At 53.3% G+C, this 27,696-nt stretch overlaps 1 protein-coding gene across 1 annotated transcript; it reads left to right on the top strand.

The window, feature by feature from the left end:
* The first annotated feature begins 78 nt into the window (after positions 1 to 78).
* On the top strand, positions 79 to 27,550 carry CUL4A (cullin 4A). The gene is made up of 19 exons (XM_070380694.1): positions 79 to 243; positions 834 to 949; positions 10,222 to 10,326; positions 11,073 to 11,141; positions 12,020 to 12,093; positions 12,963 to 13,125; positions 13,348 to 13,437; positions 14,423 to 14,505; positions 16,109 to 16,176; positions 16,628 to 16,746; positions 18,208 to 18,400; positions 19,568 to 19,672; positions 19,909 to 20,019; positions 20,095 to 20,180; positions 20,728 to 20,835; positions 22,033 to 22,146; positions 22,822 to 23,100; positions 25,205 to 25,357; positions 26,133 to 27,550. Exons 1-19 carry the CDS (start codon positions 90 to 92, stop codon positions 26,226 to 26,228), a joined length of 2,286 nt encoding a protein of 761 aa, XP_070236795.1. The 5' UTR covers positions 79 to 89; the 3' UTR covers positions 26,229 to 27,550.
* The last annotated feature ends 146 nt before the right edge of the window (positions 27,551 to 27,696 follow it).

The following is a 27,696-nucleotide window of genomic DNA, read 5'->3' as shown; positions in this document are numbered from 1 at the left end:
AGCCGGGCGGCGGTTGGGCCGGGCCGGGCCGAGGGAGGCCGGGGCGGAGGCCGGGCCGGGCGGGCGGCGGACGGGCGGAGGCCGCGGCCATGGCTGACGAGACCCCCCGGAAGGGCAGCTTCTCGGCGCTCGTCGGACACACCAACGGCCTCACCAAGCCTGCGTCCCTCGCCGCGGCCGCCGTCACCGCCAAGCCCGGCGGCGCCGGCGGCTCCAAGAAGCTCGTGATCAAGAATTTCCGAGGTGGGTGCGGGGCCGGCGGGCGAGCCGGGGGCGCCCTCGGCCGCCGCCCCGCGCTCCGCGGTCGCCCGGTCGGGGCGGGCCGGGCCAGGCCGGGCCGGGCGCGGCGGGACCGGAGCTCTCGGCGGGGCGGCGTGGTCACCCCCTCCGCTCGCCCCGGCCCTGCGGCGGCGCGGCCCCCAAGCCCGCGCCTCTGGCCGGTCAGGAGCTCCCGCCTTAGCGTCCTCCCAACTGGGGGCAGTTTCGGGCAACTTCCAGTGTTGAGTAGAGTGTAACTATTCCGCGTCCTTCCGTTTGGGAAGTCCACTCGTTAAGTAAAAGAACAACAAGATTTTTATGTTTTCTACATCCGCTTACACTGGTCATCAGTATTCGATGTGTTTACTTAGCAAAACGAAGGTGGGATGGTTGCAGAGTCTGTAACCCGAGAGGTTTATAAACACGGTACCTTGTACTGGGAAAACAATGTCCTGGGTTCCTTAGCTGTACTTTTGAAGCTGCCTTTGAAGTACTTTTTTTGTAGAACGGTTTTTTGAAGACGTGTGATTGTTGGCATTGGTGCCGTTACCTACTGACTCTGTCTGCACTTACAGACAGACCTAAATTGCCTGATAACTACACTCAGGACACCTGGCAGAAGCTTCATGAAGCGGTGAGAGCCATACAGAGCAGCACCTCCATCCGCTACAACCTGGAGGAGCTCTACCAGGTAGGTCCACAGGCGGCTAAGAGCAGAGCTTTACCGAAGGCTCACTGAGACGGAAACCTTCCCTTCCCTTCGAGTGCGGGCATCCTGTTTCCCACTCACCTGACTTTTTTATGGTGGTCTAAATAGCGTAACAGTCCAGCTCGGGTGAAACGTGACGCAGCCATGGGTTTTGTGGTCCCCAGTGTTTCAGAGACAATAGAGAAGGAGGTAATAGAATCCGAGTATCTGCCTCCAACAGGAACAGTAGGAGTTCTGCGGCATCCTGTCCCGAGTCAAGGAATGTTTTCTGGTTTTGGTGGTTGTGGGATTTTATTTCATTTTCAGGCTTAAGCTGTTGAAAGGTAAATTTAACCCATTTATAGGAGAGAAATGTGTTTCTAAGAGCCATAAGACTTTTAACATTTTCCAAATATGCAGCAAATTATTATCCATTATGTTATATATGAAACTCTTACCTACGTTTTAGGTAATAGAATAGCATTTCTATTAATATATAGCTTTTCTATTAAGAGACTTGAGTTTAAATTTTTTTTCTAGGAGGGTTTGGGGGAGAGTGGATACATGTGTATGTGTGGCTAAGTCCCTTTGCTGTTAACCTGAAACTCCAACAGCGTCATTAACTGGCTGTACCCCAATATGGAGGAAAAAGCTTAACGTTCGATAATTGTAAAAAATAAATAATAAAACCTTTTCATGTTTACATAAGCAATTATGTTATAAAAATGATGAAAACTGCAAAAAGTGCATTGAAGAAAATGAAAATCCCCGATATTTCTACCACCCAAAGAAGACTGCTGTTGAATTTGATGAACATATGTGCCTTCTTTGTCTTAAGTTTAAGTCTGTTGTGTTTTAACCACTTTGTTAAGATAAGGAATGTGTCCTTGAGTAAGTTTTAACAGATGTGTCCACTTGTAGAACATTCTGTCACCACAGACAGTGCCCAGAGGCCCCTGTGTGGCCAGCCACCCCTCCTCACTCCCAGCCCTTGGCAATCACTGGCTTGCTGTTGGCACCTTCTGCCGTTTCTCGAGCCTCCTCTGAATGGAACTGTGCCCCTTGCAGTCTCTCGTACCTGGCTGCTTCCACCTAGGGTACTGCTTCTGCATTCGGTGTGGGCCTTTGACAGTAACTGGTTTCTTTGTCGCTGAATACTCTGGGTACCACGGTTGGTTATCGTGAGTTAATGAATGTCTGGGTTTCATAAGACATTTCATAGCTTTTTCAAAGCGGTGTCATGATTTTTTGTCTCTGCCAGTGGCATGTGAGAGTTTAAGATGCTCCATGTCTATGCCAATGTCTGGTATTGTCAGTCTTTAATTCTTGCTGTTCTAGTTTGGTATGTAGCAGAATTTCACCTTGGTTTTAATTTGCAATTCCCTAATGATATTAAGTATCTTTTCTTGTGCCCATTGCCATTCCTTATACCTGCTTTACTGAAGTGTGTGTTCACATCTTCTGCTCATTTTTTATGGTCTTGTTTATTTTCTTACCATCGAGTGTTTGGGGTTATTATGTATTCTGGGTACATATCTTATTTCAGATATTTGCCTTGCACTTCTGTTCTCCCAGTTTACAACTTGCCTTTTGAGTCTCTTAGCTATGGCTTTCAGAGAGCAGAAGTTTTAAATTCTGATGAAGTCTTTGTATCAGTTTGGTCTTTTATGGATTGTGCTTGTAGTGTCTGTCTGAGAGTCTTTGCCTAGTCTAAGGTGGTGTGGATTCTCTCTTATTTCTTTGTGGACATGTTAGGGTTTTCAGTTCCACACTTAGTGTATTGTCTATTTGCAGGTGAGTAGTTGTATCTCTTGTGGGCTGCACATCCAAGCTCATTGTCCTCCCTGTGGATGTCCGCTTGGCCCAGCGCCGCGTGGCGAGGCGTCTGGGCTTCCCCCAGCGAGCTGCTCTGTCCCTTCGTCAGAAATGGCTGTCGGGATGAGAGCCTGAAGCCTCAAAGTCTGGAGCACTGGCCCTCCAGCTTTATCCTTTTTTAGATAAATTTGTTTTGGCTCTTCTAGGTCCATTGTATTTCTGTATGAATTTTAGAATCTGTTTGCCAGTTTCTCAGAAAGCGTTCTAGGATTTTAGGTGGGATTCTGTGGAATTCTAGGTGAGCGTGGGGAGAGTTGTATCTTGACAACACTGACCCCAGCTGCTCACAAGGGCAGCTCTCGCTTAGTTGGGTCTCAACAGTGTGTTCTAGTTCCATTGCACAGGTCTTGTGAAATTTATCCCTAAAAGCGGCTCATATTTTTATAGTGTTATAAAAGGTGGTATAAATTTTAATTTCTCAATAGTGTGTATAAATACAGATGATTTTGTGCATTGATCTTTTGTGCTGTGTCTTGCTGATTGCACTTTTTTCTGGTAGTTTTTTTTGTAGGTAACGTTGGATTTTCCATACTGACAGTCACATCACCTATGAATAGAAATAACTTCCCTTCTCCCTTTCTGATCTACATTCATTTTATTTCCTTTTCTTGCCTGATTACACTGAGTAGAGCCTCTGATAGTTAATAGGAATGTGAAGAGCAGGTACACTTGTTTTGTTCTCGGTCTTGGGAAAAAAAGCTGTTAGTCTTTCATCATTTAACATCATGCGATGCTAGCTGTGGGTTTTTCCAGAATACGCATTATCAAGTTGAGGAAGTTCCTCTCTGTTCCTATTTTGCTGAGCACTTTTATCAGAAATACATGTTGGATTTTGATAAATTCTTCTGTGACTGTCGAGGTGGTCGTCTGATTTTTGTATTTTAGTTTGCTAATTACATTGATTGATTTTTCAAATCTTAGACTGGTCTTTCATTCTGGAATAAATCCTGCTTGGTCATGAGTATTATCTTTTTTTATGTATTGTTAGATTCAGCCTGCCAACCGTTTGTTAATTTTTGTATCTGTGATAACAGAGGATATTGATGTATTATTTTCATGTAATGTCTGTGTCTGATTTTGGTGTCAGAGTAATGTTTGCCTCAAAAAATGAATCGGAAATATTCCCTCCTTTACATTTTCTGGAAGACTTTGTATAGAGTTGATATTATTTCTTCTTAAATGTTTGAGAGAATTCCCCAGGGAAGCCATCTTGGCTTCCTTGGTGGAAGGATTTTCAATTACAGGTTTCCTTAGTGGATATGAACTGTTCAGTTTACTCACCTGTTTGAGTTCACTCTTCTGCTGCGGCGTCTAGTCTGCCGTTAGTGCCATCCAGTGTGATTTTCCCTTGCGTTGTTCTCTCTAGGTGTTCAGTTTGAATCTGGTTTGTATCTTCTCTGTCTCTACTCAACTCTTTTGGCGTGTGGACGTGGTTCCATCTCCTCTGCATCCTCATCTGCCAAGCCTTCATTCCGGCTGCTTGGCATGGTTGCTTTTTCTCTCCAGTGAGTTGTGTTCCTCCCTTTGGCCTGTGCGGCAGCTCTGATTGGATGCAGACACTGTGGGTTCTGACTTGTGTGCTGGATGCTTAGTGTTTCTGTGAACATTCTTGAGTTTTGTTCCCGACTTGGTTAATTTATCTGGAGTCAGTTTGACCTTTTAGACTGTTGCCTGTAGGTGTGCCAGGCAGGACTAGAGCATGGTTTTGTCCGGGACTAACCACCCCGCTGCCAACGCAGAACCTTCCTGAGTCCTCAGCTCAGGGCGCCCGCTCTGCAGCCTGGACACTGGACGCCCGAGTGGCCAGTGCTTGTCTGTCTTCTGTCTGCCGAGGTCACTGCCTCTCAGAACCCAGTGTGCAGTGCTTTGAAAACTGCAGTTTTGTGTATTATTTCAGTAGCAGGGTGAGGCTTGTTCTTTTGCTTTGTCTGGGCCAGAAACAAGTGTCCCACCACGTGCCCAAACTCAGGGGCTTTTAATTTAGTAAAATATTACATCTTCTACCTAGGGCTCATTATTGCTCTTTTCCTGGAGATTTGACTGTCTGGTATCAATTGCCCAGCATTTTCTTGGCTGGACTTTTACCCAGGATGTGTTTCATCGTGGTTACCTTGGATACCATCACAGATGGTGTTTCCAGGTGTCCTGGTGGTGTGTCTTGGGACCTTGAAGCTCGGGGTGCTCCCCCCACAGTGGCACCACTCCTCCTGGGGGCGTCTCTGGAGGGCCTGAGGGATCAGTGGCTGCCGTTTGGAGGCAGGTGCGCGGGTGGGCACCTGGCCGCTCAGAACTTGGGAGTGGTGTGTGTCTACAGAGTGAGCCGCTCAGGTCCTGTGGTGTAGGTTGGGGGGAGAGTCGGTGGCGTGGCGGGGAGGTTACCCTGGCCTCCGGCGGCGTGGACGGTGCTCGCCTTGGGGCCTCAGCATAGAGCCCCAGCTTCTGTGCTGGGGTGGGACGCACTTTGCCAGAACTCTTTTGTTTGATAACAGTCCTCACCAGAGCTTGCAAGGTTGATTCTGTTTGAGGAGGTTTTCGGGATGTTGGAGGGAGCACCTCTTGTTTTGATGTTGACCAGTTTCCCCAGAGCAGCTCTGGCCTCCCCCTCGCAGGCAGCCAGGCCTGCAGAGGCCTCTGCAGAGGCCGAGGGCAGCTTCAGCCCGCCTGCTGCTCCTCGCTTGGCTCTTGTTTGCTGGGAAGGGATGTTCTGACCATGATGATGAGCCAGTAGATCCACACCCCACTCAGTTCCTCCTGTGACGTGAGGAGGAGGAGGAGAGTTTGAATACATAGATCTTCTCTGAACTTCGGTGTGAAATCCCAGCTCACTGGAGAAAGTGTATCTGGGTGTCTGTGTCTTAGACCTACCTGTCAGCTCAGTGAAACCGCGGGAACCTGAACATTTTCAAGAAGAGTTTCAGGGGAAGGCTATGTGCTGATTTCAGACTAGATTTTTGTTTTGCTTTTGATTTTTAAAAAATTGAAGTATTGTTGACTTACAGTGCTGTGCCAGTCTCTGCAGTACAGCGCAGTGAGTCAGTTTTACATACACGTTCTTATATTTTATGTATATGTTCTTATATATACACACATGTATAACACATATATTCTTTTTTTTTTTTTTTAACTTTCCAATATTGTATTAGTTTTGCCAAATATCGAAATGAATCCGCCACAGGTGTACCTGTGTTTAACATTTATATTCTTAATGTTTTTTCACTTGTGGTCTGGCCCAGGAGGTTGGCTCTGGCTCCCTCCACCGCGGCCCTTGTTGCTCATCCATCCTAAGTGTAAGAGTTTGCATCTGCCGACCGCCAGCTCCCAGGCATCCCTCTCATCCCCCCTCCCCCTCTGCAACCTTAAGTCTGATCTCTGTGGATTTCAGGCTGGTTTTGATGCTCAGACTCAAACCTGTCACAGGGAACTTGCACTTGAGAAAAGCCACGCTGCTGGTGCTGAGTCCTGGGGTAAAGTCTCCGTGACCCCTGTACCTGCTGAGCTTGGGGAAGGAGAGTGGGGTGGACTTGGGTGCTGGTGTATCCACAAGGTGGATTCGAGAGAGCAAGGGAGCCTGGAAAGTGGGAGATGGGTGGACACTTTATTTGATGGCCTGTTGGAGAGCGTGAAGTAATGGAGAGTGAGTTTAGTGCACGAGTTACTCAGAAACGCAGTATTCAAGTTCACATAGCTTAGGCTTAACAGCAAGGATTCTGTAATTCAGCAACTTGGTCACTCCTGGAAGTCAGTCTTCTGTATGAGGGAATCACATCCCGGCTTGGGACTGGGGCTGGGAGGGTGGGCGTCCTGTCCCCTTGGAGTTTCCTGGGCCTCCCTATCCTTCGCTCCATACTCAGGCCCATTTTTGCGCTGCTCTTCACTGGTTTCTCGTGGGCAGGAACCTGGGGAGACAGCATCCCGTGCGGTGGGCTTGTAGAGTTCAGACACGCCTGGCACCCACTCCGGTGACCAGGGCGGGGCGGCTGGAGGAGGCAGCTCGCCGCCGAGGCCAAGGGCAAGGCCTGGCCGCTCTGTCCGTGGAAGGGCGGGGGGCGCGGTCTCCCCCTGGCCGCTCCGTCCTGTGGAAGGGCCGGGGGTGCAGTCTCCCCGGCTGCTCCTTCCGTGCAAGGGTCGGGGGCGCAGTCTCCCCCGGGCCTGGAGGGCGGTGTTTGTTTTTCACTTTTCCCCCTTCCCGCTGGTTTGCTCCTGGATGTGGGAGGCGCTCTCTCAAGGGCAGTGTTTTGCTGGGACACTCGTCTGTCCTGACACAGATAAGCTTGTGCAGAGCGGGTGTGGCGCTGTGGGGAGGGAGGCAGGGCTGGGAGATTGACGGGCCGCCCAGCTGACCGAGGAAAACCCCTTTGGTCTGCTGCCCGTGGGACCCAGGTCCTGCTCTCCCTCTCTGGGCGCTGCGTCCCCTAGACCCCTGTGCTGCCCACGTGGCCCCACGGGGGGGGCTTCGTGCACCCAGAGAGGGATTTCTAGATCTCCGAGTGTGACTAAACCTCCTGAACTAGTTCTGGGGAGAAGGGCCTGCAGTGTCCCTGCCCCGCCGGCCCCCCCTGCGGGGGCAGAGCAGGTGACAGGGCTCCTGTAACACGAAGACGCCAGCAGTGACTCAGCAGAGGCTGAATGACGGCACCCGGCCCGCCTGGTGCCTCGGGGCTTGGCTCCAGATTCCAAGTTAAAAACAGTCTCAGTGGACTTTATGCAAATAGTGAGCACATGCCAAACAGGGCACATACGAGGGGGAGCTGGTTACAGAATTCACCACAAAGCTCCTAGCCTGGAAAAGGTGGTTTTGAGGACACTGACACTTGCCTCAGGAACTGGAGCATTCAGAAAATGCTTCTGATAAGATGTTCTTCTTTGAAGGACACACACCACTGAGTGTATCTTGATTTTTACCAAAGGATATATGTTTTCTTCATGTATTATAGTAAAAACTTAATTTGTAATAATTATATTTGTAAACCCAGGCTTCAGCAATATGTGAACTGTGAACTTCCTGATGTTTAAGCTGGTTTTAGAAAAGGTAGAGGAACCAGAGATCAAATTGCCAACATCTGCTGGATCATGGAAAAAGCAAGAGAGTTCCAGAAAAACATCTATTTCTGCTTTATTGACTATGCCAAAGCCTTTGACTGTGTGGATCACAATAAACTGTGGAAAATTCTGAAAGAGATGGGAATACCAGACCACCTGACCTGCCTCTTGAGAAATCTATATGCAGGTCAGGAAGCAACAGTTAGAACTGGACATGGAACAACAGACTGGTTCCAAATAGGAAAAGCAGTACGCCAAGGCTGTATATTGTCACCCTGCTTATTTAACTTCTATGCAGAGTACATCATGAGAAACGCTGGACTGGAAGAAACACAAACTGGAATCAAGATTGCCAGGAGAAACATCAATAACCTCAGATACACAGATGACACCACCCTTATGGCAGAAAGTGAAGAGGAACTAAAAAGCCTCTTGATGAAAGTAAAAGTGGAGAGTGAAAAAGTTGGCTTAAAGCTCAACATTCAGAAAACGAAGATCATGGCATCCAGTCCCATCACTTCATGGGAAATAGATGGGGAAACAGTGGAAACAGTGTCAGACTTTATTTTTGGGGGCTCCAAAATCACTGCAGATGGTGACTGCAGCCATGAAATTAAAAGACGCTTACTCCTTGGAAGGAAAGTTATGACCAACCTAGATAGCGTATTCAAAAGCAGAGACATTACTTTGCCAACAAAGGTTCGTCTAGTCAAGGCTATGGTTTTTCCTGTGGTCATGTATGGATGTGAGAGTTGGACTGTGAAGAAGGCTGAGCACTGAAGAATTGATGCTTTTGAACTGTGGTGTTGGAGAAGACTCTTGAGAGTCCCTTGGACTGCAAGGAGATCCAACCAGTCCATTCTGAAGGAGATCAGCCCTGGGATTTCTTTGGAAGGAATGATGCTAAAGCTGAAATTCCAGTACTTCGGCCACCTCATGCGAAGAGTTGACTCATTGGAAAAGACTCTGATGCTGGGAGGGATTGGGGGCAAGAGGAGAAGGGGACGCCAGAGGATGAGATGGCTGGATGGCATCACTGACTCGGTGGACGTGAGTCTGAGTGAACTCCAGGAGTTGGTGATGGACAGGGAGGCCTGGCGTGCTGCGATTCATGGGGTCGCAAAGAGTCGGACACGACTGAGTGACTGAACTGAATGACTAACTACTGGAACAAAAGTCTTTGTTAGGACAGTATACCCCCTTTTTTTTTTAAGAGGGAAAAGGACAGTAGATCTTGGAGTGAATTATAAAACCATTAAGTTTGAGAAAGGAAGTGAAGGATATAGAAAGAAAACGTGGATGGGAACCCGTTGTTCTCATTAACACACAGAATGTAAGGGAAAGGTATTCTTGTTTTCTTATTTCATGTTCTCTTTTGAACCTTATAAGTATGCATGTGTTTTGTATATTATGTATTTCTTTACATAATTATTTTCTTTATCACTATAAAAACGTAAGTTGCCGTTATATTTGAGTAAAGATTCTAAAATGTGTCCGTTCTGTATATCCCACATACTTTTTTAAACTGTTCAGAAATAGGCAGTAGAAACACTGCATTTCTCTTTATAGTATTTCATATTTGGATTGGATCAGATGCTGATTTTGTACATGAGATTTGAAAGAAAATTTTATTAGAACTGGTAAGAATATACAAGTATTATTTCTTTGAAGTGGAGCGATAATATTCTATGAAAATTGTTTCCGCCACAAACACTTGTTTCTTCATTAATTTAAGCCAAGTTTGAGGGTCACCCCACACGTGGGGCCTTGGTTCCTGAGCTGCTTTTGGACCGTCACCCACTCGGGAGCCTGAAGGGCCCTGGGTCTCCTGTCCGCTCCCCTGTCAGGGTGGTCTCAGAGTCTGGAGCCCTGGCTCTCCTGCCCCCTCCCCTGCCGTGGGTGGTCTCAGAGTCTGGAGCAGGTGTTTCTGGCCGGTTTCACATTGTGATCCTCGGGGTCGGCTCACTCCTCCCTGCAGCCCCACCGCAGACAAGGGCCCATGGGCTCAGGCCCATTTTGGTCCTCAAGTGAGTGGAGTGCAGCCAGGATCAGAGGCTGCTCAGCAGGGAGCCTGGGGGAGTCTGGAGAAGCCTGGCCTGGGCGCGCCCCTCGGGGCTCCATCCTCGGGCAGGCGTCGGGGCGCCGTCGCGTCCGTGCTCTGGGTCCCTGCTGTTGTGGGCCACTCCGCTGGTCTCTGGTGTTCCAGCAGCGGTGGCCCTGAGTCACTGTGAGGGTGTAGCCTGTGTGCGTGGTGGAGGGGCGCCTTTCTGTTGCGATTATAGCTGTTTGCACAAATACACTTTTTTAAAGAACAAGTTTGTCATTCGTAGCGAATAACTGGTTATTCCTTTTGTCTTCAGGCTGTTGAAAACCTTTGTTCCCACAAAGTGTCCCCCACGCTCTACCAGCAGCTGCGCCAGGCCTGCGAAGGCCACGTCCAAGCACAGATCCTTCAGTTCAGAGAATATCCTTTTTTTATTTAGGCGATTCCTGTTCATTACCTAAATATTTTGAAAGTGAACGTTAATAGAATAAAGAATAAACGAATATCCTTAATATTAAAACAAAAACTTTTAAAATTCTCTTTTATTTATGGAAACAAAACCTTGCACTTATATCATACAACCCAACAAAACAGATTTTTTTGAAGTGGAATTTTTTTACCTTTAAACTTCTTTGCTGATAAAGTGAAAGTGTCTGTTTCTTAAGACTGGTTTGAAGTATTTAGGAAACATTCTGAAAAATATCTTAAAGTTTGAGTTCTGCTATTCTTTATTCTTGTTCTTAAAACTCTTGTTGGTTTTCTGTGGCTTATAACCGGTTGCCACAAACTTGGCCACATGAAGCAACCCTTGCCTGTCTACTCACAGTGTGCAGCTGGGAGCTCAGTGGTTTTCAGCTCAGGGCCTCGCTGCCTGAAACCATCCTGGGCCTTTGCTGTTGGCAGCAGGCCCACTTCCTCTGGGTCCGGACCCGGGCAGGGGAGGGACGGGTACAGGGCAGGCGCGAAGGGATGAGGCAGGTGCATCACACTTCGCAGGGGCGTGTGGGGACTCAGAAACCACACTTGTGGCTTCTGAGCTTCTGGTCTTTCAGTAATCTGAGTACTAAATAGATGCGGTAGTCTGTGGTGAAGAGAGCTGAAATTAAGAGGTAAAAACTGCAGTAAATGAGCCTGTGTTTCGGAAGCTTTCCTTAGCAGCCCTGCACAGACTCGCTAGACAGTGTGTTGTTTCTCAAGAAGATGAACACGTGCTGGCAGGATCACTGCAGACAGATGGTGAGCTTGCCAACGGCCTCTGCGGTGCTGGCGGCCTGGGCGCCTCCTCCCTGTGCCAGCCTCGGTGCACGGGCAGGGCAGGGCAGGCGGGTCGTGAGCGGGGCTTGGGGTCTGTCCTATTCAGGGCCTTCAGACCACACACACAGGTAGCCCCGGGCCTGGGACTCCTGGTGAGCCTCTGAAGTTTTCCTCGATCTCAGTTTGTGCCTGAGAATCAAGCCCGAGTCCCAGAGCTTCCCAGTGCCTATGGACAGGAGGCTTAGACTTAGTGGCTGTGCTGATTCTAGTTTGGCTTCATGTGTGTGAGTTTTCAGGGTGGCCTGGCTGAGTCAGGAGAGGGGGAGCAAAGGCAGTGTCAGTAGCTCTCCCGAGTGCGTCGGATGCTTTTGTTTCCTAACGGAGGTAAGTGGTGACAGCAAGAGAGTCTCTTCCAGGCCAAGCACCGCGTGAGTGATAGAAACAGGCGAATGTCCGTCAGGAAGGTTCTGTTTACTTGTGTGAGCAAAGCTCCTGGACAGAGTCTGGGGAGCTCCCTGAGAGGAGAGTCCTGGGCCCCCACACCCCCTGAGCCTGCAGAGCCAATTGAGGGCTGCGTGCCCATGTGCCCACATGCCAGGAAGGAATGCTGGAGCCCAGGCTAAGGGCATTGAGCACATCAGTGAGGAAGGGACTGAGCTCACATGTGTCTCGGAGGCTGAGTGCTGTGAAATCGCTCGTCAGGTTTTCTGGATGAAAGAGGAAAAGCCAGCACCAAGGGGAACAATTAGATTCAGGGATGTCTATCCTGAGGGTCTTGGTGAGGCAGCCGTGTTAGATCTGAGACAGCAGCATGACCGCTCAGAGGCCTGGGGTGGACTGACTTGGCCCTCTGCCCCCAGATCATGATCCGGAGTATCTTCCTGTTCTTGGACCGCACGTACGTGCTGCAGAACTCCACGCTGCCCTCCATCTGGTGAGTGTCTGCGCTGCGGCTGCCACGCATGCCCAACCGTCTGTCTGTCCTCCGTGCCCACCGGGCCCCTTGGTGGACCTCAGCCCGGGGCATCCATCTCTGAGGGGTGGCCACCGAGCTGGCAGCTGGCAGTCCCACGTGGTCTCCTGCAGGCGATGGAGTCCCGGGACGGGGCCCGGCGGGCTCAGTTTCCGCCACTCACTCTCCTCTGGGGGTGCTGAGCGCGGGAGCCTGGCTTCCCCCTGCTCCCCACGCGGGGCCTTGGGGGCCGTGTGAGCGGACCCTGCGCCCCTGTGCCTCCTGAGCAGCTCAGCCTGTGCGGGAGCCTGCCCCGGCTCACCCGCAGCCCTCCTGGCCTCCATCCACACGGACAGTCACTCCTGATTCGGGTGCTGTGCCCGGGTCACATGGCTTGTGGGCGGCAGAGGGGGTGAGGGCGTGTCCTGCTGGCTGAGTGGGAGCTGCTGGAGCCCGAGCTGACATATCAGCTTCCAGAAGAGGGTGCCTGCGGCCATGGCCAAACTTCCTCCTGGATCCTTGGGCAGCGGGCTGAGGATGGGCGGTGGGCTCCGCTTTGCATCCTCGTTCTGTGGTCCCGCAGCACAGACATACGCAGCAGCTGGAGCACGGGCTGGGGGGACACCGAGGACGGAGACCCCAGGCCCTGGGCAGGGTGGGGGACCCACTGATTCACGCAGGAAACAGGCCGCCTGGATGAGGGAAGAAGCACAAGGTGTGCCAGACTGTCAAAGAGGAAAATTAAAAAAAAAAAGTTGACATTTCCCCAACGAGTTAGCAAGTAAGTGTGTCTGGAGCTTCACCCCAAATTTGTAAAGAGTGAACCTAACACGTTTTTTCTGTTTGTGCAGGGATATGGGGTTAGAGCTGTTTAGAAACCACATCATCAGTGATAAAATGGTCCAGACGAAAACCATTGATGGCATCCTGCTGCTGATCGAGCGGGAGCGGAGCGGCGAGGCGGTGGACCGCAGCCTGCTGCGGAGCCTGCTGGGCATGCTGTCCGACCTCCAGGTGGGCCCAGCCGCCAACCCCCCGCCACAGACGGGGTCAGACCTCGGTGGAGACCACACCGTCCACGCGTTGGCTGAAAATGCAGGAGTGTTTTCCCTCTCCACCCAGGGCGAGAAGGGAGCCACCCCCAAGCAGGTGGCAGCCAGCCGCCCTCGCCGTGGGGTCAGCCTTCAGGATGAGAGGCTTTGCTATAATTGGCCAGTAACTCTGCTCATTTTTTAGGTATATAAAGACTCATTTGAACTGAAATTTTTGGAAGAAACGAATTGTTTATATGCTGCAGAAGGCCAAAGGTTAATGCAAGAAAGAGAGGTGAGTCGCCGAGACATTTGTGAAGCGCCTTACTTCGTTTTCACAGATGTGTATCCAGGTGTGATTTCTAAGCATCTGTCTTTTCACACAGGCGAACATTCCACTGAAAATCTTCTGAAAGCTACAATCTAGTTTCAATTCCCAGTAATGAGGTTCTTTCTTAGTATTTTGAGGGTTTAATTCCCCCCTTTAGAAACTTTTCCATTGTTGTCCCCCCATTAAAAAAGCCAGAAAAGCAGCTTCTGATGTACATAAAGGAGCTCAAGATGAAAGAGTATGACAAAAGATAATTGTGTGTGTGTGTGTGTGTGTTGGGGGGCGGGGTGCCTGTGCTAAGCCGTTTGCGGGATCTTAGTTCCCAGACCAAGGATTGAACCGTGCCCCCTGCAGTGGAAGCGTGGAGTCCTAACCACTGGACCGCCAGGGATTCTCTAAAGATAATGCTTAAATATGAAAGATAAACCCGATATGTTAACAATTTTCGTCTGTGTGAGACATTGAAAAAAATGACCCTAAAAGCCATGGGGGAATACCAGGTGACGGTAATCAAACCCCAGAACCTCTCTAGTTTCTCGGGTCTTAGAGCCCAACCCAAAAGGAAGCCCGGGGGCCAGCACAGGCTGCGGGGCAGTTCACGTCCGCGGGCCAGGGCCTCAGGGACCCTGCCACGGCCCCTGCTGTGCAGGCAGGTGGCAGCACGGGCGCCCGTCACCCCGGAAACTCAGAGTGGGGTTTGAGATCTCCTGCAGCCACCCTGGGCCTCTGCAGAAAGCGTGTGATTGGCGTTCGCTGGCCGCGCCGTGCGTGGATGGGGTGCTGTGACCTAGCCCAGGCCCCGCGTCCCTTCCCCACTCCCATCAGTCGGTATTCCAGTTTGGCTTGTGTGCAATTCTGCTTTTTCTTTTACTAAAGCAATGTTTGAACTTCTTGGGTCACATGAAGAATGTGTTTTGTTGCTGATGTGTTTCAATGTTCTTTCTGGAAGGTTCCAGAGTATCTTGACCACGTGAGTAAGCGCTTGGAGGAGGAGGCGGACCGCGTGATCACATACCTGGATCACAGCACACAGTGAGTGCGGCTCCGGGCTCCATCTGGTGGCCTCCTGGGGACGATGTCCCCTCCACTTCCCGACACACAGGTGTCTCACAGACTCGCTCGCTGCTCTCTGACCCTGGACGTATTTTTGGTCCTCGAGCAGCTTATTACTCGTGATTATTCAGCAGTCGTAAGTCACGCTGACCAAGTTGCCTGTCTTGAGTTCCTGTCCAGAGGAGTGATTCGGGCAGAGATACTTCGTGTCTCTTTACCATTTTTAATTTACGTTATGAATCTGTCATTTATAAAAATGTTAATGGGGTATCACTGAATGTAGGCAGTTTTGGTTGTAAACTTTGGTTGGACATCTGATGTACTGATGTAGCTGTAATTTTGCTACTCAGTCCCATTATCTTCTCATTTCATTTAATTTTTTTGTCTAAATCGATGCGTATCTAGGGAGAAGTTCAAGGGAGAGTTTTTTGAGTGTCTGTGTCAGGCACATAATGTTTATTCAAGTGAGGAAGGTCCGAGCAGAAACGTGGGAGATGGAAGAGAGAGATGTCCTAAGAGGGGAAAGCGCTGAACTGTGCGGGTCGTGGTGGCTGGTGGGGGCGGGGGCGGCGAAAGGGAGGGACAGTGTGACGGCTCGAGAGGACAGTGGGCCGGAGCAGAAGCGCTGCCCCCACACGCGGAGCTGGAGGTGCCACGGGGACCTCGGGGGTGGCTGCAGCAAGACAGAAGACTGTCTGGCGGGACGCCTCAGCCTGCAGCGCCTGGTGCCCGGCCCCGTGGCTGCTCCTGCTGCTCAGGCGCCCCTGGGTGCAAGTGCTGCAGAAGAGCCCACCTCCCGTCTCACCGAGAAGTGACCGCAGGCTAAGCAGAGGACTTGTAGAGGAGGGCGGTTCCCTGGCTTAGGGTTTTGAGGAGCACTGAGGTGGCTTCTGCAGCGTCAGATGACTCAAAGGTCATCGAGTAAAAGGTGATTTTCAGAGAAAGCAGACTCAAGAGGCCAGTAAACGAGCCCGGGCTGCCGCCCCCTCCCCAAGGCATCAGCACAGCTCGAAGCTGAGCCCTCGGTGCCCGGAGCCCAGGTGGCTGCCGGCCTCTGGGGCTGCCATGAGGGCCACTCGAGGTGGTGCAGGGAGAAGTCCCTCGAGTGGGCCCAAGGTTAGTAGTCCTGGGAGTGCAGTAGGGCTCTGATCTCTGAGAGCAGAGCTCAGCGAGCAGAGGCCTGGACCCCAGAAGGGCGCCGTGTCCCCGTGTGCAGGGGACAGCCCACACGCCCGCCTCCAGGATGTCAGGTTCTCTGTTGAGCGTGACACTCCCAGACTCTGTAGGGAGTCAAGTTTTGATGTGTGATCCTGGGATGACGCAGGTGGAAGTGAGAACAGGGGCCGCTGGGGTGGCGGGGGGGCTGTGGGACCCAGTGGGGCGGGACTGAGGGCAGCGGTCCAGGAGCCCCAGGGACTGGAGCTCAGCTGGCCGGAGCGCGAGGGCCGCCGGCAGCCCCTCTGTGCGTGGGCGCCCCGTCTGCTGCCGCCCTCCTCGCTGGACTCAGCAGCCCGAGGCCGGGTCAGCGCTGGCGTGGTCCCGTCCCTCCTGGTTGATGGGCTCCTTGTGCACCACCCCCCAGGAAACCACTGATCGCCTGTGTGGAGAAGCAGCTCTTGGGAGAACATTTAACAGCAATTCTGCAGAAAGGTAGATTTCCCACCACTTGTGTGCGCACTGACCGCTTGTCCTGCGTTCAGTAAGAGGGTTGGAGCAGCGCTGTGACACCATAGGGCCGTTGGCTGTAACACAGTCACTATGAGTCACCGAAGGGGGTGGCCCTCAGCCCGTGGGGGGGATTGGTTACTAGCTGTGTTGAAGGAGTGGGCAGGGAGCACAGACGGTTTGGGCTAAAGTCACAGGAGTCTGTTGGGGCTGAAAGACCCCAGCCTCTGGTGGGCAGACAGCCTCGCTGTGCTCAGGCCTGGGCTGACCACGAGCGTGGACGTGTGGCGGACAGCCAACGGGCCGGAGGGCTGCCCCCTGCCTGCGCGGTGGTCCCGGGGAGCGAGCAGACCTGGCCGCATGCCCTGGGCTGGCGGTGCGGGTTCAGTGCCCCCGTCCGCCTGCCGCCAGAGCTAACACTGCCGTGTGATTTCAGGGCTGGACCACCTGCTGGACGAGAACCGAGTGCCGGACCTCACGCAGATGTACCAGCTGTTCAGCCGCGTGCGGGGTGGCCAGCAGGCGCTGCTGCAGCACTGGAGCGATTACATCAAGGTGTGTGTGCCCCTGGGCGGGTGGGGCTTGTGGGGCCACCTGGGCCCCGGGCCACAGAGCTGCCTTGGCTCCTTCAAGGTCAGGGGGGCCTAGCTGGACCTGCCCATCGCCTTCTGGGTCCCTTGAGCACATGGTCTTGGGGATAAATAGCATCCAGGTGTGAACGTTTTAAAAGTTGCTGTTTGGCCGTTTGTTGTCAGCATAAGTACTAGCGGAGTGCTGTAGTTGTGATTTTCAAAAAGTTGCCTTTGTGAATCTACTGTTGAAACATGATTTCATGCTTGGCTCAGTGGGAACTGTTACACAGTTTGGTATGTCTGGGTAGGGTGTATGCGGCTTTGTTTCCTAGAAATCCAGGATTTATGCATGTTTTGGTTATAAAAAGGCAACAGGAGTGATCTGTGTGGTGCTGGGCTTGGGTGGTGCACACCCGGCGAGGTGTAGGTGAACTTGTGGTCCATCTGGATGAGCAGACATGAACTGTGTCAGGGCCGGGGTCCTGGTTGTGCTGCTGCTCGGTTGGGGCCTGTGTGTCAGCGTCAGGGACCAGGCTGAGCACACAGGCACACGTTCACTCTTCTCGCGGCACGTGGGTCTGTAACCATCAGGAAGAAGCTTCAACTCAGTAAGAAAGACGACAGGAACAGTCGGGCCTGCGCGTGGAAAGCTTGTACACACACACGCACCCCCAAGATCTTGTGCCGCTGTATTGAGCTGAGAGGCAGAAGTGACTCAGGCCGGGCCAGCGCTGGGCTTTATGCCAGGAGAGGCCATGGGCGTCGAGGGTTCTGCCGCCCAGGGGTCCTGAAAGAGCGGGCACGGGTCCTGACACAGGAGGGCAGCTTTGCAGCATCCAGTCTGGGCAGGAGACGTTGGACCGTGAACCTGCCCGAGTGTCTGCTGAGGATGAGCTGTGACACTCCCCCCCCCTGCAGGCCGCGCCAGGCCCTCTCCCGAAGCCTCTGTGCCGCTTCACCTGGGCCTTCCCGCCAGTGTCTGCCCCCACGTGCACCTCTGACGTGGAGCTCCTTGCGTGTCCTGCGGAAGCCAGCAGTTTGTGTGGTCAGATAGCCAGCTGTTATTGTCATCCAGACTTCTAGTCGTGTTTAAATAGCCATTCTTAAATAAAAATGCAGGCTGAAAAGCAGAGTCTAAACCACAGTTAGAAGTGAAAGAGAAAGAACTGTAGTTAGAAAGTCCAAATAGGTGTAGACGGTTAAGAGAATTAATTTCTGTTTGAGGGAGTTACAAGTAAAAGTTCTTCCAGAAGCAGAATTGTAACCCTAAAGGTTAGTTGGCATACCCACTAAATTTTTAGAATGTGGACTAAATTTGTGAAACTTCTGGAGTGATTCAGCATTAAATACTGGAAGTGATTAATTTGTTAAGCATCGTGATTGTTTGATAGCAGGAGAGAAACTGCTGTATCAGAGCCCTGCTGCTGACCTCTGTGTTTTGCAGACTTTTGGGACAACGATCGTCATCAACCCTGAAAAGGACAAAGACATGGTGCAGGACCTGCTGGACTTCAAGGACCGCGTGGACCACGTGATAGACGTGTGCTTCCAGCGGAGCGAGAAGTTCGTCAACCTGATGAAAGAGTCCTTCGAGACGTTCATCAACAAGCGGCCCAATAAGCCTGCGGAGCTGATTGGTAGGAAAGCACAACTCATGCAGAGGCTTCCCCAAGAGCAGGCGCCTCGCGAGGAGGACGGCCCGCGCCTTAAAAGGACAGCCTTTCCGAAAACCGCAGGCACCAGCGTGTGCTCTGTGTGTCGGATCCGCATGTGAGCGCGTGGCGTGTCCATTGGGAGCGTGTGGTGGTAGTTTCGTGACAACACGGAGTCTGACATCACAGGAGCGGGACGAGACGAGCAGCTTTATCCTTGCCTGCACGGTCCCGGCCCCAGAGCTCCTCTTGCCCAGAAACTGGCCTGGGTTTGTCGTGTAGGAATGTTAGGAGGGTAACTGTTGACCTCTCGATAGCGTGTGATAGGAGATAGCTATTCAGTCCCGACCTTGTATCCTCCAGTCAGTGTAAAATGTGGTGGGATTGATTGGCATCTCTTTTAAATGATCCCTTTGTATACTTATTTCATGATAGCATCAAAATATACTCAGGATTCATAGAGTCTCATCAGTGAAGCAGTTTTTTTGGAGTTGTCCAGAGGCGGCGGGCAGGGAGGTGTGAGGCAGTGGTGCAGGGCTGTTGAGGTGCCCGGTGGGAAAGCGGAGGGCACAGTACAAGTGTGCACGTTTGCGACATTCAGGATGGAGAACGATAAGGGGCAGAGCTAAGAAGAGCCAGCGGGAGGAGACGCTCAAAGGCACCTGTTTGATTTGGCCTTTGGCCACTTTATAGACTCTGGTTTCTCTAAAGACACATTCAGACCCTCGGGAGCTCGGATTCTCCCTTCCTTCGGGCAGGTCGAGGTGGCCTGTGCGTCTCAAAAGCAGGAGGGCAGGCAGAGCCACTCTGTCCCTGCGGGGTCGGCCCTGAGAGGAGTGCTTCCGCGTAAGGAAGCCTTGCCCGCGTCTCAGCACATCCTGCTGGCGGGCTGCTCTGGTTTCTGGAGCAGTCGTGTGCCAAGAAGCTCCAGTGTGGGACCACGGGGTGTGTTCTCAGGTGCCTTGAAAGCACAGATCTTAGAACATCAGGTGTTTGCCTTTTTGTTACATAATAACATGTCATTTTGGGAAAGTTCCAAGTGTTATGTTCAGTTTTTTCTTGGAGAAATGAAAGATCTTCCTTTTTGTATTTAGAATATATATTGTATTGCATAGTGAATGCTTATTTTTCAAATAACTTCATCTCTTACAGCAAAGCACGTAGACTCAAAACTGAGAGCAGGGAATAAGGAGGCGACAGACGAGGAGCTGGAGCGGATGTTGGACAAGGTCATGATCCTGTTCCGGTTCATCCACGGTGAGCTGGGCTCCAGGCGTGCATCCGCAGTGCCCCGCCAGCCCGTCTCTTCCCTGCCCATCGACACAGGACCAGGGTGGCGGCTGCTGTGGACGGAGCAAGGGTGTTTGTGGGGATTCAGCAGGAAGAGCTGGCTCACACGTGTGTGTGGTCGCCTCTTGGGCTGAGTCAGCCGCTGAGGTGAACATTTTCACGGCAGCTGTCAAATGTCTTACGTGGTTCTTGCTTATAAATAGGTAAAGACGTGTTTGAAGCATTTTACAAAAAAGATTTAGCAAAAAGACTCCTGGTTGGAAAAAGTGCCTCCGTCGATGCTGAAAAATCTATGTTGTCGAAGCTGAAGCACGGTAAGCGCCTGGGGGTGGGGTGAGCGCCCGCACGCAGGGCCTCCCTGATCCTCACCCACCATCCGCTTTGTCCAGAGTGTGGGGCCGCGTTCACCAGCAAGCTGGAGGGCATGTTTAAGGACATGGAGCTCTCCAAGGACATCATGGTTCATTTCAAGCAGGCAAGTTGTGTTCAAGTGTAACAGCTTTTTAAAAAATACGCTATTTTAAATTCTGTGAAATGATTTTGTACTTAAGTATGTGAACTATGTAAAATCCTTGTCTTTAAAAATTACACTGTTAATGTTTCACATATTCGAAACACTTCAAAATGAAACATAACCCCTGGGGATTCCCTGTCGGTGCAGTGGTTAGGACCCCAGGCTTCCACTGCTGAGTGCCCAGACTCAATCCTCGGTCTGGGAACTAGGGTCCTGCCAGCTGTGTGATGCAGTTGGAAAAAAAGAAAAGAAAAGTAATTCCTAAAAGTGCACTTGAAACTCTGGCTTAAATGAGTTTAATGACCCATATTTGAGACAAAGTTAAAGAAAAACTTTGCCGGTGGCTTAGAGCAGGGTGTGCGGCTCCAGTGGACTGTGTTCCAGGGACTCAGACAAGTGAAAGCACGAGGTGAGCGTAGCCTGGAAACGGGTCACTCAGTGTCTAGAGGTTAATTCTTTCGGGTGCTCTTCTAAAGTGACCATCTGTCTTGGTTTCTTGTGTTTGCAGTACATGCAGAATCAGAGTGACCCAGGCTCCATAGACCTGACTGTGAACATACTGACCATGGGCTACTGGCCGACATACACACCCATGGAGGTACACCTGACTCCAGAGGTGAGCGCTCTCAAGAACCAGCAGCCTGGTTTTCACACACTAGTGCTCCAGGGCCCCACGCACCTCGGGGAGTGTTGAAATCACACGCTCGCTGAAAACCCTGACCATCTGTGTCGTCTCTGGGAGCAGCGTTCACAGTGGACGCTCCTCGTCTCTGTCCGCCGGCTGCCTGTCACGAAGGCGCTGGTTTACCTCCTGTGTGGGAGCCTCGGGCTTCCTTGGCTGATGCTCCCACCCGACATACCAGAGCCAGGCCCTGAGAGGGCAGGGACAGCGTGTGTGTGGCTGACATGGGCCCTCTGAGGGGGATGGGGTGTGTCTGCCGGCGTGGGCCCAGGGCCTCCAGGGAGGACAGCTGGGCCCAGGGCCCGGGCACCCGGGCAGACGTGCTGCTGCCTGGATTCGCCCTTCCTGTTCCCAGGGCAGAGTCTCCTGGAGTCTCCCGCTTCTGGCCCTCTAGCCAGTGTCTTGTTGCGTCCTCTCCTCCGTTTCCTCTTGCCTGCACCCCGAATGCACATGTTCCCCGGAAGCCCCAGCTCCATCCCTCTCAGCCTCCAGCCTGTGTCTCGAGTCCTCCCACCCCAGGACTGTCGCGGCTGTCCCAGACTCAGCGCCCCCTCCCACATCTCCCCACGCGATGGGACGGGTCTGCACCCCTCCCCACACTCAGCCCGGCGCTCTCACACTCCCGGGGCTGGTGTGACCCTGCAAGTAGACGCTCTTCCCTGGAAAACCTCCACGCCCCGTCTGTCCCTGCTGGTTGACACTCGTCTCTCCCCCCTCCCTCCGCCCAGGGCATGCCTGCGCATGCGGGCGCTGCAGGAGTGGTCAGGCATGGAGGGGTGGCAGGGACGGGCCAGAGTCCCAGGGCCTCCCTGGGACAGGAGGAGCTGCAGCAAGGGTCATCCCACCAGACGTGGCCGGACAAGAGCACGGGCTCTGGCCACGCCTGGGCACAGAGGCTGCAGGGGGGCCAAGGGAGCCTGCAGGGCTCGGGAGCGGGTGCAGGCCCCACCGCCCCTGGAAGGAGTTGTTGAAATGACGGCAGCACAGGGCCGCGTGCAGGTGGGCCGCTGTCAGTACACGGAGCAGGCCTCATTCGGCCCAGCAGTGGCTTAGGAACTTGCACACTGAACCGATGGTAGTGTCAGAGTAAGCGTGTGCAGCATAATCACACTCGTTTTCCTTTGCTGACAGATGATCAAGCTCCAGGAAGTGTTTAAGACGTTTTATCTGGGGAAGCACAGTGGGCGGAAGCTTCAGTGGCAGACGACGCTGGGCCACGCGGTGCTGAAAGCGGAGTTCAAGGAGGCAAGTCCTGTGTCTGTCACTTTTTATGTTTTTGAAGCACATTTATGAAAAGAATGTTTTTATATTGCCATTAGACTTTGGTAGAAAGGTAGAAAGGAAGGGATTATTCAATATAACTCAACACTGGCTTTTCAAAGTCAGTAAAATGAAGTGGTCGAAGGGCTAATACTTTAATCAATAAAATTAATGATGTATTCTCACCTGATGACTAGTTAGGAGTGTCTCAGCACGCTCGCACACAGGCTAATCAGGATGTCTTCTCACCTGGTTTCTAGTTAGGAGTGTTTTAGCACGTCCACGCACAGGCTTGTCAGGGCATTTCCTCCCCTGGTAACTAGTCAGTAACTATCTCAGCACACCGCACGCAGGCTCGTCAGGGCATCTCCTCCCCTGGTGACTAGTCAGTACCGTCTTAGCACACCGCACGCAGGCTCGTCAGGGCGTCTCCTCCCCTGGTGACTAGTCAATAACCGTCTCAGCACACTGCACGCAGGCTCGTGAAGGCGTCTCCTCCCCTGGTGACTAGTCAATAACTGTCTCAGCACACTGCACCTAGGCTCGTCAGGGCGCCTCCTCTCCTGGTGACTAGTCAGTACCGTCCCAGCACGCCCGCAGGCAGGCTTGTCAGGTGTCCGCAGGCTGGCAGACACACTTGCGTGGCTCCTGCTCTTTCAGGGGAAGAAGGAGTTCCAGGTGTCCCTGTTCCAGACGCTGGTGCTGCTCATGTTCAACGAAGGGGACGGCTTCAGCTTCGAGGACATCAGGATGGCCACAGGCATAGAGGACAGCGAGCTGCGGAGGACGCTGCAGTCCCTGGCCTGCGGCAAAGCTCGTGTCCTCCTCAAGAGCCCCAAAGGGAAGGAGGTGGAGGATGGAGACAAGTTCCTCTTCAACGCAGAGTTCAAGCACAAGCTCTTTCGCATAAAGATCAACCAGATTCAGATGAAGGAGACAGTACGTATGCACTTCCCCCGCGTTCCCCGCTCACAGGGGACTGTAGGCTGTAAGAACTTCTCGCCCTTGTTACACGCTTGTGTCTGTGAGATGCTTTAGTGTAGCCGTTACTACTTTAACACTCAGGAGTGAGACTCAGAAGGATACGCGTCTAACAGTTAACTTCCTGTCTGCACAAACGTGTCCTGTTGAGGTCTTTGTAGCCCACCTTCTGTCCGCGTAGGGAGCACCTCATTCCAAACCTGGTGACCTGTCCTAACAGCTCTGCCCACCCCCCGCAATCGTCTCAGCCTCGCCACTGGGCTCTGTGTTCAGGCCGAGCGTCTGTACCTTTGATCAGGCTCCCCAGCGTCACGGCTCCAGGCCGCTGCCCTCGGGCACCCTGCTGCAGGAGCCCTCGCACCTCAGGGCTGTGGTCCAGCAGACGGGCACCGTGGCCTTGTCGGGAAGCAGCTCTGTCCAGAGGGAGTGCCGGCTCTGACTGCACGGGCCTCACAGCCGCTCCCGCAGCTGCAGTGGGCCGGGGGTGCTGCCCCCCGGGTGCTCTGTGCTGCCCAGTTGGGAGTACGTTCAGAGCACATGGAGCAAAATGTTCTTTGTGTTTTTATTTTTGAGCGATGTTTGGGCTGGTGTGGAGATTGTGTGGGTGACCTGAGTTGCCTGTCACGGGTGCCCTCAGCCTTTTCCAGCTTCCTCACGACTGAGTCACGCAGAAGGACCAGGGGGTGGCGGGCGCTCGAGCGGCCTTCCCGGGTGGCCTGCCTGTCACCTCCGTGCTCCACAGCTGGCTGTCCTGGAGTTGGCAGCTTTTTCCTCCGCTGCACACGCATAAACTCTTCTTCTTGGGATCGTGCCCTGTAACGTTCACGCACACAGTTTTTAAGCTGGGCCTCCTCCCAGGTCAGGACTGGGATTTTACGTGTGCAGAGTCGCACGTCGTGTGACTTGACTCTGAGAGCGTGGAGCCCTGTGCAGAGCCTGGCAGCGCCTCTGGCCCGGCCTTCCTTCGGCTGAGGTGCCCGCCCAGCCGCACTCTTGCTTTCAGCTCCTGGCTTGGCTGTCTCGAGTCTCAGCTCCTCACCCTGGACTCGCCGGGTCAGAGGACGTGAGCTTTGCTGACATGAGCACGCGCCAAACTCCAGTCTCCAGCTCCTGGGGGTCCTGACCTTCCCACCTGCCTGCGTCCTCTCCCCCGGGGGGCACAGGAGTGGTTCATGGCCAAGTTAGTGCGACTATCTTTGAGTCCCCTGAGCATCTTTATGCCATTTAGAAGCTCGTACAAATTAGGTGGCCGTCCCAATCCTCAGTTCTTCATCTTTTAACGTGGCCATATCAGCACTACGGGGATGAGACTGGAGAGGAAGTGCCCGCATCCCTCTCGGCCGCCCGCCCGCAGCGCTCCACTGGCCCTGCCCTGCTCGCTCGGGGTCACCGCTGGTGCTTTTCGTCTTTTTAATGAACTGCTTGGTCTCGAGTCCCTGGCACGTTTATTGTAATATTCCCTCTGGCTTGTAGGGAGTGCTCTGTTTGCATTGAGGGGAGGGGACTGGTGGCAGGTGGCTCTGTCACTCTGGGAGGGTTCTCCCCATGTGAGTACAGTGGGAGCTTCAATCTGTTCCTCTGCAGTTTCTGACTTGAGGGTCAGCTTAAGGAAGACCTTCCTCTGACCCACATTTTAAAGAACATTTACTTCTATTGTTCCAATAGTCTGTATGTTTCAAATTTCCCCTGAAATAGTTCTCTGAGCAGCTAGAAGTTATCTTAGCATCAAGAAAGCGTTCCAGCCACCCTCCTATTTTAAAACGTGAGTGGGTTCTCTCACAACTTACTAAACTGTCAGTTTTGTTAGAAATCAGGGTCACGTGTTACCGGGCAGTTTCTCGTTTCTGCTTTTAAGCTCCGTTTCAAAGCAGCGCCCACGGCCTTGTAATTGGTGTCACTGTTCCCGTAAATTCACTGATTGTGGTGAAGTTCAGTGGTCTCACTGGGACAAAGCGGCAGAGCAGAACAGGCCCCGCAGTCTGGCTTGCCCTCTGCCCGGAGCTCAGCAGCCCCCACAGAGGCGGCACCGGCGCTGAGACGGGCGGCGGGCCCTCTCCTGCAGGTGGAGGAGCAGGTCAGCACCACGGAGCGTGTGTTCCAGGACCGGCAGTACCAGATCGATGCCGCCATCGTCAGGATCATGAAGATGAGGAAGACGCTGGGCCACAACCTGCTCGTCTCCGAGCTGTACAATCAGCTCAAGTTCCCAGTCAAGGTAAGTGGGCATCGGCTTGTCGAGTTGCTGCGTTTGCATACCCTTGGCACCGTGCGTCCCTCTCTCACGGCTTCTGGAGTCGGCTGTCTGTCCCCCGACGTCGCTGGTCACTCGCCACAGAGGCCTCCCTCTGAGTGCGGAGAGAGAGCAGCTTCCCCGGTGCCCCGGTGGCTGCAGCGCCCTCCCTCCTCCCGCCGTGGTCCCGGCCCCAGGCTCTCTGCCTCGGGAGTTTCCCCAGTGCCAGCATCTTGGGGCTCCCAGCGGGCGTCTGGTTCTCTGTGACTGTGGCGTCGAGCTCAGGTGGACCAGGCCGTGGACGGGCCAGCAGGGCCGTGTGTTCCCCCAGGTTCCGCAGGCCCAGGGCGGGTGGGAGGGGCCGGGGCCCCCTGCCCAGGAGACCCAGACGTCCAGCAGAGGCCACAGGGCAAGGCCTGCAGCTGTCGGGGCGGAGCGCTGCGCCCTGAGGGCCAGGCCTCCCCTTCTCGCAGGGGGACAGCGTGCACCGGGCTGAGTGTGGTGTCCCCCGGTGATGAGAGCACAGCATGGGGCGCAGTCTCCTCATAGGACGCTCTGCAGGCTGAGGGCCCCCAACAGCTGCCTGCTCGGAAGACATCGGCTCGCGCTACGATGTTGATGTTGTCTTTGAAGCAGGGAGCCTTGTCCGAGTCGTTCTGTCGTGAGCTTCTGGTCCTGCCCAGATGTATAGGCGTGTGCCCTGACCCACTCGCTCGAGGGGAGCTGGACGCCCTGTGACGGGGCCCTTGTTCTTTTCCAGCCTGGAGATCTGAAGAAGCGGATCGAGTCTCTCATAGACAGGGACTACATGGAGAGGGACAAAGACAGCCCGAACCAGTACCACTACGTGGCCTGAGGCCCGCCCGCGCCCGGGACACACAGGACGCCCCTTCAGGGAGAAGCCCGCTCCGCTGCGCCCAGGCCCCGGGGCCGAGCCGCGCGGCCGCTCGGGGATGCTCGGAGAGGGCGGTCCTTGGACCACTTTCGGGGCCCCGGGACTCGCAGGTGGCGTGTCTTCCCTCCAGTGCTTCCTCCTGTTCCTTTAGGCGTTTGAGGATTTCCAGGGCTCCGCAGAGTGGCTGAGGTTGGGCGGGCAGGCAGTCTCCTTTGTAAGCAGTGTTCTTGTGCCAGAGCCGATGTCCTGTGTGTGTGCGTGTGTGTGTGCGCGTGTGCAGGCGTGAGACCCTCCGTGCTGCTTCCCGTCGCTGCAGGACCACTGTGCGCTCCCGACACAAGCTCTTAGGCCCAGAGCGGGCGCCCCTGACTGGTGGACGGGGAGAACCTGCAGTGTCCCAGCTGATGAATTCCGCAGCCGCACAGTGGCTTCTGTTCGTTTCTTTGCACCCAGTTTTAACCTGTGAGGCCTGGTTTCTGGACGAGGCTCCTCGCGAGCCCTCTGCTTCGTGGAGAGGAGGTCGTTCCGGCCCCGTCTCCGTCTCATTCCCACTGCGTTGCTTGGGTCCCCTCCCTGCGCGGGTTTAGCGGGAGCGTTGTGTCTTTGCCGCCCTGAGGCTGCATCTGGCAGCCCCTGTTCTTGGCCCAGGGGCGACTGCTGTTTTACTTTTTCTAACCGCGTGTTTGTACGATGGCGACAGTCAAGTTTGGTTCTGTTTTCGCGGCCCTGGGCGGCGGCTGTCCTCCATGTGACCACGTCAGCGCCTCGAGGAGAGCGACGCGGCGCAGAGGTGGCCCCGTGGGCCCCGCCGTCACGCGTGTGCATAGGGGACCCACGCCGCGGACGCTGGTTCATGTGGGAACCACAACAAAGATACTTTTGCGAGAACATTTAAAAGTACTTTATATTTTACATAATAGCATGTTTCGTTTTGATTAAAAGCTACCAAAGGAATTTTGATCATGGTGTAAGTGTTGAAAGCAATATTTTCTGGAATATACCAAGTTTATATCATTTGATTTTTGTGCTAAATTATTAAAAGATTCTCCCTTTTTGAAACATGCGTGTTTAAAATATGACATCTCACGGGTTTCCAGATGAAAACCCTCGCTCTTTGCGTGTCTTCTTTCCCTCTTTGTACATTTTCAGTTGTGAGTTCATCACACGTGGTTCATCAGAGACCAGTAGCTTCTGCTTCTTACACTTTTAAGTTCAATGTCTCTCAATTGTTGATACTGTAATTTAATGTAGACTTACTCTGAATAAAAGTAGTTTCAATTGGCCTTAAAATCACATTAATAAAGCTGTGGTATGCACCTGACATATTGCTCCCCGCCCTTCAGCCCCTAAAGCCCCCTCCAGGACAGACGCGGCACCCGGCGCCTCCGCCCGAGCTCAGTCTCGCCCGCGGTGCCCCGCGTCTGGCCCT

This window comes from Bos mutus, chromosome 12, assembly GCF_027580195.1.
Source record: "Bos mutus isolate GX-2022 chromosome 12, NWIPB_WYAK_1.1, whole genome shotgun sequence".
Taxonomy (NCBI): domain Eukaryota; kingdom Metazoa; phylum Chordata; class Mammalia; order Artiodactyla; family Bovidae; genus Bos; species Bos mutus.
This window is presented reverse-complemented; position numbering and strand designations above follow the sequence as displayed.

Bases quoted from the DNA above. Each gene is read 5' to 3' on its own strand.
- CUL4A (XM_070380694.1), top strand. From the start codon at position 90: ATGGCTGACGAGACCCCCCGGAAGGGCAGCTTCTCGGCGCTCGTCGGA. The intron at 16,747-18,207 runs GTGTGTGTGCCC...TGTGTTTTGCAG, and splicing joins ACTGGAGCGATTACATCAAG to ACTTTTGGGACAACGATCGT. The intron at 22,147-22,821 runs GCAAGTCCTGTG...CTGCTCTTTCAG, and splicing joins TGAAAGCGGAGTTCAAGGAG to GGGAAGAAGGAGTTCCAGGT.